This window comes from Pseudorca crassidens, chromosome 4 (genome assembly GCF_039906515.1).
Source record: "Pseudorca crassidens isolate mPseCra1 chromosome 4, mPseCra1.hap1, whole genome shotgun sequence".
Lineage (NCBI taxonomy): Eukaryota > Metazoa > Chordata > Mammalia > Artiodactyla > Delphinidae > Pseudorca > Pseudorca crassidens.
In genome coordinates this window covers 14,441,730-14,453,372 of record NC_090299.1, presented here as the reverse complement: position 1 = coordinate 14,453,372, position 11,643 = coordinate 14,441,730, and the positions used below count along the sequence as shown (strand labels likewise).

Here is an 11,643-nt window from a genome sequence, read left to right as displayed (position 1 = left end):
CAAAGGACTAGTATCTAGAATATGTGAAGAACTCTCAAAACTCAATGATATAAAAAAAATACCATTAGAAAATGGGCAAAAGACATGAAAAGAAGAAGAAGTTATGCAGATGGATAATAAGCACATGAGAAGATGTTCGACATCATTAAGCACTAAGAAAATGCAAATTATAACCACAATAAGATAGTACTACATACCGATCAGGTTGGAGAAACAAAAAAGTAATGACAACACTAAATGCTGACAGGATTCATAGAAACTAGATCATTCCTACATTGTTGGAAGGAATGTAAAATGGTACAAACACTCTGGAAAGCAGTTTAGCAGTTTCTTATAAAACCAGACATGCAACCATATGACACAGCAGTTGTACTCTTGGGAATTTATCACAGAGAAATGAAAACTTATGTTCATAGAAAATACTTTACATGGATATTTATAGCAGCTTTGTTCGCAAAAGCTAAAAACTGAAAACCCCCAAATATCTTTCAATAGGTTAATGTTTAAATATTCATACCATGGAATACTACTCAGCAATGGAAAGGAAAGAACTCTGAATACACACAATAATGGATGAATCTCCAAGGAATTATGCTGAGAAAAAAAGTTAATACCCAAAGATCATGTAGTGTATGATCCAATTTATATAACATTCTTGAAATGACAAAATTTTAGAAATGGAGAACAGATTTTGTAGTTGCCAAAGGTTAGGAATGGGGAAGGTAGTTGTTCTAAAAGGGCAACACGAGATTCTTGTGACAATGGAACTATTTTTTTTTTTTAATTTTTATCTCTGGTGTGGATACACAAATCTGCACATGTGACAATAAATTATGTAAAGTCAAATATAAGTACATGTGCAACTGAAAGTAAATCTGAATAATAAGATTTGTGGATTACTTGTAATATTATACTATAGTTTTGCAAGATGTTACCATTAGGAAAAACTGGGTAAAGGATACATAGCGTCTCTCTGTACTATTTCTTATAACTGCATCTGAATCTTCAATTATCTCAAAATAAGAAGTCTAAGTTTTAAAAATTATCTCTGGATTTTAGTCATCAAAATAATGCAATCTACTGATGCTAACTCTTAACCCATAAGAGTTCTCATAAAGTTGGAACAAGGATCCTACGTCTCAGTAACTTTGCCCAGTCCTGGTTGCTACATTATGCAGCATTTATATTGTATGATTACAATCAAAAGAATTAGAATCACCTTGGTTGGGCTGTATGCTGCTGAGTAGGGAGCATGAGAAACAGAAGAGCAAAAGAGAAAGTGGCATCTTCTCATAAGATGTATTTGCTACCCCAAAAATGGTCCACAAACAAGTCAAAAATTAAAAGGCAGAATAGGTAGGTGCCTGCAGATGGGCAATGGCCTTTTCACAAAAGAAACCAATACAGAAGAAAACCATCAGCTGGGCGTGTTTTTCACCACAATGAAAAGCCATCAGTAGTTTGAATGACCTGGGCCAGGCAACTCTGCTGCTGCTGCCACTGCTGTCCATGAAGCCAATCTGGATACAAAGAATGAAGGAGAGCCTTGCGGTCTCTTAACATATTGCAATTCCCTGTTAAGACAATGCCAATAAAAACCACCATTTTACAGATAAGAAACCTATGGGCGGAAGTGAGAAGTGAATTGCCAACCTCTCAGAATTCGTAAATGACAAAGCCAGGATTCAAAACCAAGTTTTCCATTTCTGAGGCCAGTGTTCCCTCCAAGGCCAGCTACACCACGGCTGCTACAGCTTTATACAGTCTTGGCTAATAACTGTACAGAACATTTCAACTGGCAGAAGAGTTGAATGGTTAAGCTGAACATTCTCACCTTTCATCATGTGGATTTTGAATATTAGTTTGGAAAGGTAAATCTTTTGAGTTCATATGTAGAAAAATTGTGTTGCATGTGAATATTTCATTTTATTAATAACATATTAAATGCTTTCAAGTACACTTGATCCTCACACAATCCTATAAAATAGGTAGGCCTGGATTTGTTATAACCATTTATTAAAATGAGAAAATTGAGGCTCAGTAAGGCTAAGTGACTTGCCAAAGATGACATAGTTTTATGTTAGAGGTGAAGCTGGAACAAGAACACATTCTCTATCGTGGGTTTCTTACACTTATTTTCCTACTTTATTAATTTTCTTTTATATACAAAAGGATATACATTATAACCAACCACCCAGCTGAAGAAGCTGAACCTTACCACTGATCTTAAAGCTTCTGTATTCTCCTCCCGAAGGGTCACTCTGTTTCACAACTCCAGGGATCATCATTCAGATAGAATGAAGTGGGAAGGGTGCCCCGTGGAGTTGTGCTACAGACAGCCCTGCCCCCACCTCATCTCTCCCCTCAATCCTGATTTTATCTTACTTTTCTTGATATTTCATCACCTATCTTCATTACTCTAAAAGTATATTGCTTAATTTTGCCTGTTTTTTTATATTTTTAAACAAATTCATACTGCACTTAGTCCTCTCCAACTTGTTCTTTCACTTTCTGTTTTGTGTGTGTTGACTGAGTGGCTGTTTTTCATTCATTTTCCACTGCAGTATAGTATTCCACAATATGAATTTGCCACAATTTGTTTGTCTAATTTCCTGCCATTGAAACTTTGCATTGCTTCCGGATCGGGGCTATCATAAATAATGCAGCTGTGAATATTCCTGTACATGTCTCCTGGTCCACAGGCACAAGAGTTCCTCCTAGGTATAAAGGTAGGAGTGTAATTGTTGTATTGTAGATTTACACATATTCAACATTACCAGATAATTTCAAAGTATTTTCCAAGATTTTGTACCAATTTATATTTCAATCATCAGTACATAAGAATTTCTCTTTAACCATATCCTCAGCAATTCTTGGTATTATACATTTTATTTTTGCCACTATAATGGATACAAAACAGTACTTCATTGTACCTCATTGTGGTTCTATTTGCATTTCCCTGATTACTTGGAGTTGAGCATCTTTTCATAATTTTTTGGTTTTTTCTGTTTCTTCTTCTTGGCAACAGCTGCTCATGTCACTGGCCCATTTTCCTGTTCTACTTCTTTCCTTTCTCTTATCCATCTTTTAAAAGGAGTTAGTATATTTTAGGCAACATTTCTTTGTCAGTTACACATGTTGCAAATTTCTTCTCTCAAGTTGAATCTTGTGTTTAAAGATATATTTTGACAAGCAGATCTTAATTTTAATACAAGCATTATGATTGATCTTTTCCTTTATGGGTTAATATTGATATTTTAATCCATAGTATGGTGAAAGATATTTAAATATAACACTGAAGAATCTACATATTATACTTTTTAATACACTACTGGGTTTATGAGTCTGTTTAGAATTTTTATTTATTTATTTATTTATTTATTTATTTATTTATTTATTTATTTATTTATTTTGCGGTATGCGGACCTCTCACTATTGTGGCCTCTCCTGTTGCGGAGCACAGGCTCCGGACGCGCAGGCTCAGCAGCCATGGCTCACGGGCCTAGCTGCTCCGCGGCATGTGGGATCTTCCCAGACCGGGGCACAAACCCGTGTCCCCTGCATCGGCAGGCATACTCTCAACCACTGTGCCACCAGGGAAGCCCTGTTTAGAATTTTTATATCCATTTTTAATGAATAAAATTAGTCTGCAATTTTCCTTTCTCCTAGTCTTTGTTTGGTTTTTGACATCAAGATTGTACTATCCAGGCTTCCCTAGTGGCGCAGTGGTTAAGAATCCACCTGCCAATGCAGGGGACACAGGTTCGAGCCCTGGTCTGGGAAGATCCCACATGCTGTGGAGCAACTAAGCCTGTGCTCCACAACTACTGAGCCCATGAGCCACAACTACTGAAGCTTGCACACCTAGATCCCATGCTCCGCAACAAGAGAAGCCACCACAATGAGAAAACCACGCACTGCAATGAAGAGTAGCCCCTGCTTGCCGCAACTAGGGAAAGCCTGCATGCAGCAACGAAGACACAATGCAGCCAAAAATAAATTAATTAATTTAAAATAAAATTGTACCATCCTTGTAAAATGAATTAGCATGTGAAATAACTTTTTTAAATTGGAATTATGTCTTCCTTTTACTAGATCTCAAAAGATAAAACACTCTGGCCTGATGCTTTCTTTGTAGAAAGATATATAACTACTGATTCAATTTCTTCACTGGTTATATGTCAATTCAGGTTTTTAAACTTCTTAAGTCAGTCAGTTAGGGTAAACATTTTTCTAGGAATTCATCCACTTTTGATATAAATCTTGATGTCTTTTTTATAATTTTACTAGTACTTCAAAGAGTCAATTTTTGACTTCTTGATTCTCTTTATTGTATCTTATTTTTAATTTTATTAATTTCTCTCTTATCTTTATTGCTTTCTTCCTCTTACTTTATATTTATTCTCCTGTGTTTTCTAATTTTCAAACTGACCTGAATAGGTCAATAATTTTTAAATTTCTTGTTTTATAGTACAATTACTTAAGGTTATAAGTTTCCCACAAGTTCTCTTTTATTACAGATCAAAATTTTCTCATTTCCAATATGATATATTTTTGACCAGTGAACATTAGAAAGTTTTTAAAATTTCCAAATGTAGGGGGTTTATTTGGTTATCTTATTGTTTCCTTGTCTTATTGATTTCTAACATAATTGACTTGAGGTCAAAAAACGTTATCTATATGATATTGATTCCTTGAATTCTTGCTCTATGGCCCAGAGTATAGTCAGGTTTTATGAATGATTCATGAGCTTGAGAAGAATGTATATACACCAAGGCTCCATTTTCTAAATATGTTCATTAGATTTAGCTTTTTAACTGTGTAATTAAATACTCTATATCGTCACTGGATTTTTCTTTTTTTGCTGGCTTAATCTGTAAATTATTGAGAGGATTATTAAAATTTTCCATGGTAATAGGTGATATTTACAAATTTGATAAATGGTAGATACATGGTAAATACAGTACGTCAGTTTCTATTTCCAGTTCTACTCATTTTTGCTTTATATACATAAAGTTGTTACTAGGTACATTTAAGCTTGGAATGATAAATTAAACCTTTTAAAATTAATTATATGCTAATCTATTTTTTTACTGTTTAAACTTAAAGTTTATTTTGTCCAATATTAGTATGGCTACACCAGCTTTCATTTCATACATATTTCCTTATCTTTTCCTACACTTTTACTTTCAACCTTTTGGTATCCTTATGCTCTCAGGGTCATGTGTGTGTGTGTGTGTGTGCGTGTTATCCAGTCTGACAATGTTTGCTTTTAACTAGAGCATTTAGCTAATTTATTTCCATTGAAAACACACATATTTATTGAAAACGTATATATTCGGACTTATTTCTTACTTGTGCTTTTATTTTTTTTAACCTTCTTTTTCTATGTTCCTTTTTTCTCCCTTGTCTTCTTTTGGATTAACTAATTCCCCCTGCCTTCTTTCTGTTATTCTCCTCTAATAGCTGGGAATAAATATTCTCTATTTCTATTTTTCCTCTGCCTCCCCATAAACTAAGAATACATATTTAATGTAACAAAATTTGAAGTTAATCAATATTTACTGTCAACCAAACAACACAGAATTTGGTGTGCTTTAAAAATGATGATCACCATTGCATCCTCCACTTAAGTAATACCACATTGCCCAATAGAAAAAACTAGACCAGAGCAAGGAGGACCAGGAGCGCTACGAAGAATGGGGCAGGAAGGTCAGTGTGGCTGGAGCAGAGTGAGCTAGGGGAGAGTACCAAGAGACCAAGTCAAACAAGCAATGGAGGGTCGCCTCAGGTTGGACCTCATGGGCCATTTCAATGCTATGTGGCTTTTACTCAGAGTAACATGTGAAGTCTTTGGAGGGTTTTGAGCAGAGAAGTGACATAAATTGACATTTACTTTAAAAAGCCTCTCCCTTAATTTAAATACCAAGACATTAGAGAACTTTACTCAAAAACAATATTTTACTTCTACACATACATGTACATACAAATGTATCTTACTTGGATAAAAGGAAATAAGGATATCACATGGGAGATGATTTTAAATGTGTTTAATGCTAATTAAATCTTTTAAATCTAAGTTTTCAGTAGGAAAATAAAACTATAGATAATCAGGATAAAATTATGCCCTAATTACCCAAAGAATTCCACAACTACTCTATATTAAATATAAAATATATGTAAAATCTGCCTTGTAACTTAACAATACATCATGAAATTTTTTCATCCAAACAAATATATATCTAAATTAGTTTTTCACGGCTAGGTAATATTCCATTAAATGGATGAACTGTCATTTTTCCAGCTTCATTGAGATATAATTGACAAATAACATTGCATAAATTTAAGATGTACATGTTGATTTGATAAACTTACATGTTGTAAAAAGGATTACCACCGTAGCATTAGCTGATACCTCTGTCACCTCACATAATTATCATGTCCTTTTTGTGGTGGGAATATTTAGGACTTACTCTCTTAGCAAGTTTCAGGTATAGAATATAATACAGTTAACTATAATCACCATCTTGTACATTAGATCCCCAAAACTTACTCGTCTTATAACTTACAGTTTGTACCCTTTGACAAACATCTCCCCATTTCCCCCATCCCCCAGACCCGGTAACCACCATTCTACTCTGTTTCTGAGTTTGACTTTTTGAATTCCATATATGAGTGATATTATATAGTATTTGACTTTCTCTGTCTGACTTATTTCACTTAACCTACCGACCTTAAGGTCTAGCCATGCTGTTATCAATGTCAGAATTTCCTTTTCTTCATGGCTGAGTAATATTCCGGTGTGTGTGTGTCACAACTTCTTTATCCATTCATCCATTGATGAACACTTAGGTTGTTTCTATATCTTGGCTATTGTGAATAATGCTGCAGTGAACATGGGAATGCAGATATCTCCTTAAGATTCTGGTTTCACCTTTGGATATATACCCAGAATTGGAATTACTGAATCATGTGGTAGCTCTATTTTCAATTTTTTTGAGGAAGTTCCATACTATTTTCCATAGTGGCTGTACCAACTTACATCCCTACATAGAGTGCACAAGGGTTCTTTTTTCTTCACATTCCCACCAGTATTTGTAATCTCTTGTCTTTTTGATGGTAGCCTTTTTATCAGGTGCGAGGTGATTTCTCAATGTGGTTTTGCATTTCCATGATGACTAGTGATATTGACCATCTTTTCATGTATTTGTTGACCATTTCTACGTCTTCTTGGAGGAGAATTTTCTAAAGTTCCTCTGCCCATTTTTTAATCAGATTTTTTGGGTTTTTTTTTTTTTTTTTTTGCTATTGAGTTGTATGAGTTCTTATATATTTTGTAAATTAAGCCTTTATCAGATACATGATTTGCAATTATTTTCTCCCATTCTGTGGGTTGCCTTCTCATTTTGTTAATGGTTTCTTTTGCTATGCAGAAGCTTTTTAGTTTGATGTAGTACCAGTTATTAATTCTTGCTTTTGTTACTTGTGCTTTTGGTGTCATATCCAAAAAATCCCCCTATGTTTTCTTCTAGGGGTTTTATGGTTTCAGGTTTAATCCCCCTATGTTTTCTTCTAGGGGTTTTACAGTTTCAGGTTTAAGTCTTTAATCCATTTCAAGTTAATTTTGTGAGTGGTGTAAGATAGGGGTCCAATTTCATGCTTTTGCATGTGGTTTTCCAGTTTTCTCAGCACCATTTATTGAAGAGACTATTCTTTCACATTGAGTATTCTTGGCTCTTTTGTCAAATATTAGTTGACTGTATATGAGAGATTTTATTTCTGGGCTCTTAATTCTGTTCCACTAATCTATGTGTCTGTTTTTATGCCAGTACCATACTGCTTTGATTACTACAGCTTTGCAGTGTGGTTTGAAATCAGGCCTTGTGAGGCCTCCCTCTTTGTACTTTCTCAGAATTGCTTTGAGTATTCAAGGTCTTTTGTGTTTTCATGCAAATTTTAGGATGGTTTTCTCTATTTCTGTGGAAAATGACATTGGAATTTTAATAGAGATTACATTGAATCTATAGATGGCTTTGGATAGTATGGATATTTTTAAAATATTAATTCTTCCAATCCATGATCTTGGAATGTCTTTCCACTTATGCACGTCTTCTTCAATTTCTTTCATCATGGTCTTTTAGTTTCCAGTGTACAGATCTTTCATTTCCCTGGTTGAATTTATTCCTAATTATTTTATTGGTTTTGATGTTATTGTGAATGAGATTGTTTTCTTTGTTTTTCAGATAGTTTATTTTTAGTGTATAGAATCACAACTGACTTTTACATGTTGATTTTGTATCCTGAAACTTTAATGTATTTGTTGATTAATTCTAACAGCGTTTTGGTAGAGTCTATATATATAAAGAGTCTATATATATAAAATCATATCACTTGCAAACAAATGCAATTTCATTTCTTCCTCTCTGATTTGTATGGCTTTTATTTCTTTTTCTTGCTTGATTGCTCTGACTAGGGCTTCCAGTGTTATATTGAATAGGAGTGGTGAGAGTGGGCACCCTTGTCTCGTTCCCAATCTTAGAGGAAAAGCTTTCAACTTTTCACCATAGAGTATGCTGTTAGTTATGGGTTTGCCATATATAGCCTTTATTATATTGAGGGATGTTTATTCTATACGAAACTTGTTGAGTGTTTATCGTGAAAGAACACTGTATTTTGTCAAATGTTTCTTCTGCATCTATTGAGATGATCATATGATTTTTATCTTTCATTCTATTCAAGTGGTATATCACATTTATTGATTTCCACATGTTGAACCATCCTTGCATCCCAGGGATAAATCCCACATGATCATGGTGTATGATCCTTTTAATGCGCTATTGAATTCAACTTGCTAGTATTTTGTTGAGAATTTTTGCAACTTTATTCATCAGGGATATTGGCTTGTGATTTTCTTTTCTTATAGTGTCCTAATCTGGCTTTTGTATCAGGGTAATGCTGGCCTCTTTTTTTTTTTTTTTTTTTTTTTTTTTTTTTTTTTTTCATTTGGAAAATGTAAAAATTTATATAGTAATATATAATCTCTTCCCTTTCTCTGATCTACAAATGGATACAATGCCTAGTTATTTTCATGCAGATAAATTGTTCAGAATTCAATTACCAAAGCAAATAAACAAACAAACAAAAATAAACCCTGTTGGGAACACACAGATGAATCTATTTAAAGGTTTCTATTCTTTAGCAGTCTTCGATGATTTCAAAATTTGCAGCTTTAGCTCTTTTATCATCATCTCTAACTTCTGTCTTGCCTCTCGTTCCTGTCTGAGTTCATCCTGGAGTTCTTGCCTATCAGCCTCGGCATGGTCCAATCTCTGTCTCAGTTCTGCCAGCTGTGCTGCATATTCAGCCTCTTTATCTTTCTCTAAATTTGAGTCACAGGTACATTTTTGCTTCATTACCTGCTCTAATTTTTTCTCTAAGTCTTTCTGTTCAACATAAAATTCTTCCATTCTTTGAGCATGTTCATTCTGCAAAGATTCAAGCTCTTTCTGTAAATTCTGCTGTTCTTCAGTGAGTTCCTTCATAGCTTTTGAACTACTCAACATTTCAACTTCCATCTGAAGTTGTTGCTTCTTCTGCAAAATTGAGTTCAGTTTTTCCTGTTGTTTTACATAAGTTCTCATTACTTCTTCCATGATTTTTCCCTTATCATCCTCACATATAACATCTTTGACAAGAAGTGGCGATGAAGCTGCAGCATCACGGTCAGTTCCTGCCTTGCCTGTGTCTCTGGCTAAGTTGCAAGTGGTAGGCTCAGGTTTCTTTTTGCTTGTAGAATTATTCGAGACTGATGGATCTAAGCGGCTATATAATTCTCGACTTGTTTTTAGATCCATTTTCTCCTGTTCCTCCAGTGAAACATCTGGATAAGACACTATTTTTTGAAGTTTCCCACTACTGTGAGGCTTCTCTGAGTGCCTTGGTATAGATCTACTTGCCTCTGTCTTTGTGACCTCTTTAGGCTGGGATACAGCCGAAGTAAGCGACACATTTGGGGCAACCACTTTATCACACATGTATAAGTAGTAGCTGGGGTGTAGAAATGAATGTGTCTGAGAAACATGGTCACCTTCCTGCTTTATAACTGGATACCATGACTGTAATTCCATTCCTGGTGGTGTATCTATCTTGGATTGAGTCCTCTTCCCATTTCTCATGCTAAATTTCTCCTTCATTTCTTCTAAAATTACCTTCAGTTTCTTTTCTTCAGGTGTCCCTAAGTATTTTTGGTTCACGTGAAGATAGCAATGCCATTTGGCTGATTCAAAGCCCCAGTGGCAAGTCCTTTTGTCGGGTGATCAGTTCTCTCAATTCAAGATGTCCAAGTTCAACGCAATAGTTTGGTTTGGTTTTAAGCACAACACGCAAAAAGTTTATGCAATTACTTGAGGCAAAATTATGCACCCAAATTTAGTATTTGGCACCAAGGACACCAAAAAAAGAGGGAAAAAAGTATCTTCTCTAAAAATGATGATCTGTTGGTCTGTGTGGACAAAATGAAGGCTTGTATAAATCCTCACACCAGTTAAGAAGAGTCTCTGACTCCACTTGAACTTCTACAATTAAAAATGAAACCTAAAGAAAAACTGCCCAGTTATCTTCAGGATTACTGTTCATTCTTCTTTTAATTAATCTGTGCCAGCCGCCGCCGCCGCCGCCGCCGCCGCCGCTCGCCCGCTCCCCTCGGCTGTGCCGGCGCCGCTCCGAACCCCACACACATCGCTACACACAGCCCTCTGACGTCACCGAGTCCTCGGCCCGCCCACGTCACTGCGGAGACACACGGCTTCCCGCAGACGCCGCCGCCGTCTCCGGCCGCCCGGGGCAGAGGGAGGGCGGAGGGGCGGAGGGGCGGGGGGGAGGGGAACGGAGCCAGCAGCGGCACCCTGCCCGCGGGCCGGCCGCCGCCTCGCGGCTCCTAGCCCCTCGGGGACGCGCGCGCCGTCTGGACTATTGTAGCTCCCGAGGGCTACCCCGGCCCGTCGCCTGGCGCGCGCGCCCCTCCCCCCAGGCGCGCGCCCGGCGTTCCCAGCCCCGCGCGCCGTCTGGGCGGCTGGCGCGCGGCGCTCATGCTGGCCTCTTAAAATGAGTTTTGAAGTATTCCCTTCTCTTCAATTTTTTGGAAGCGCTTGAGAAGAATTGGTATTAATTCTTTAAATGTTTGGTAAAAGTCACTAGTGAAACCATCTGGTTTTGTGGGGAGCTTTTCTTTGTTGGGAGGTTTTTGATTACTGATTCAATCTCCTTACTTCTTATTGGTCTGTTCAGATTTTCTATTTCTTCATGATTCAGTCTCAGGATGTATTTCTAGGAATTTATCCACTTCTTCTAGGTTGTCCAATTTGCTGGTGTATAATTTGCTCATAGTAATCTCTTATGATCCTTTGTATTTCTGTGGTATCATTTGCAATGTGTCCTCTTTTGTTTCTGATTTATTTATTTTTTGGAGTCTTCTCTCTTTTTTCTTAATTCCTTTTTTTTTTTCTTTTTTTTTGCGTTACGCAGGCCTCTCACTGTTGTGGCCTCTCCCATTGTGGAGCACAGGCTCCAGACGTGCAGGCTCAGCAGCCACGGCTCACGGGCCTAGCTGCTCCGCAGCATGTGGGATCTTCCCAGACCAGGGCA

At 36.6% G+C, this 11,643-nt stretch overlaps 1 protein-coding gene across 2 annotated transcripts; it reads right to left on the bottom strand.

The window, feature by feature from the left end:
• Positions 1 to 9,021: 9,021 nt before the first annotated feature.
• On the bottom strand, positions 9,022 to 10,904 carry LOC137223420 (ski-like protein). Of its 2 annotated transcripts, XM_067735119.1 has the most exons (2): positions 9,417 to 10,904; positions 9,022 to 9,347 (listed from the first exon to the last, which is right to left on the bottom strand). In XM_067735119.1, the coding sequence occupies exons 1-2, from the start codon at positions 10,191 to 10,193 to the stop codon at positions 9,189 to 9,191; spliced, it is 936 nt and encodes a 311-aa protein (XP_067591220.1). In that variant the 5' UTR covers positions 10,194 to 10,904; the 3' UTR covers positions 9,022 to 9,188. The 2 variants fall into 2 exon arrangements, with proteins under 2 accessions (XP_067591220.1, XP_067591219.1); XM_067735118.1 differs by having other exon boundaries at positions 9,022 to 10,886.
• Between the last annotated feature and the right edge of the window lie 739 nt (positions 10,905 to 11,643).

Excerpts from the sequence above, each read along its gene's own strand:
- LOC137223420 (XM_067735118.1), bottom strand. The coding sequence starts at position 10,193 with ATGAAGGAGAAATTTAGCATGAGAAATGGGAAGAGGACTCAATCCAAG.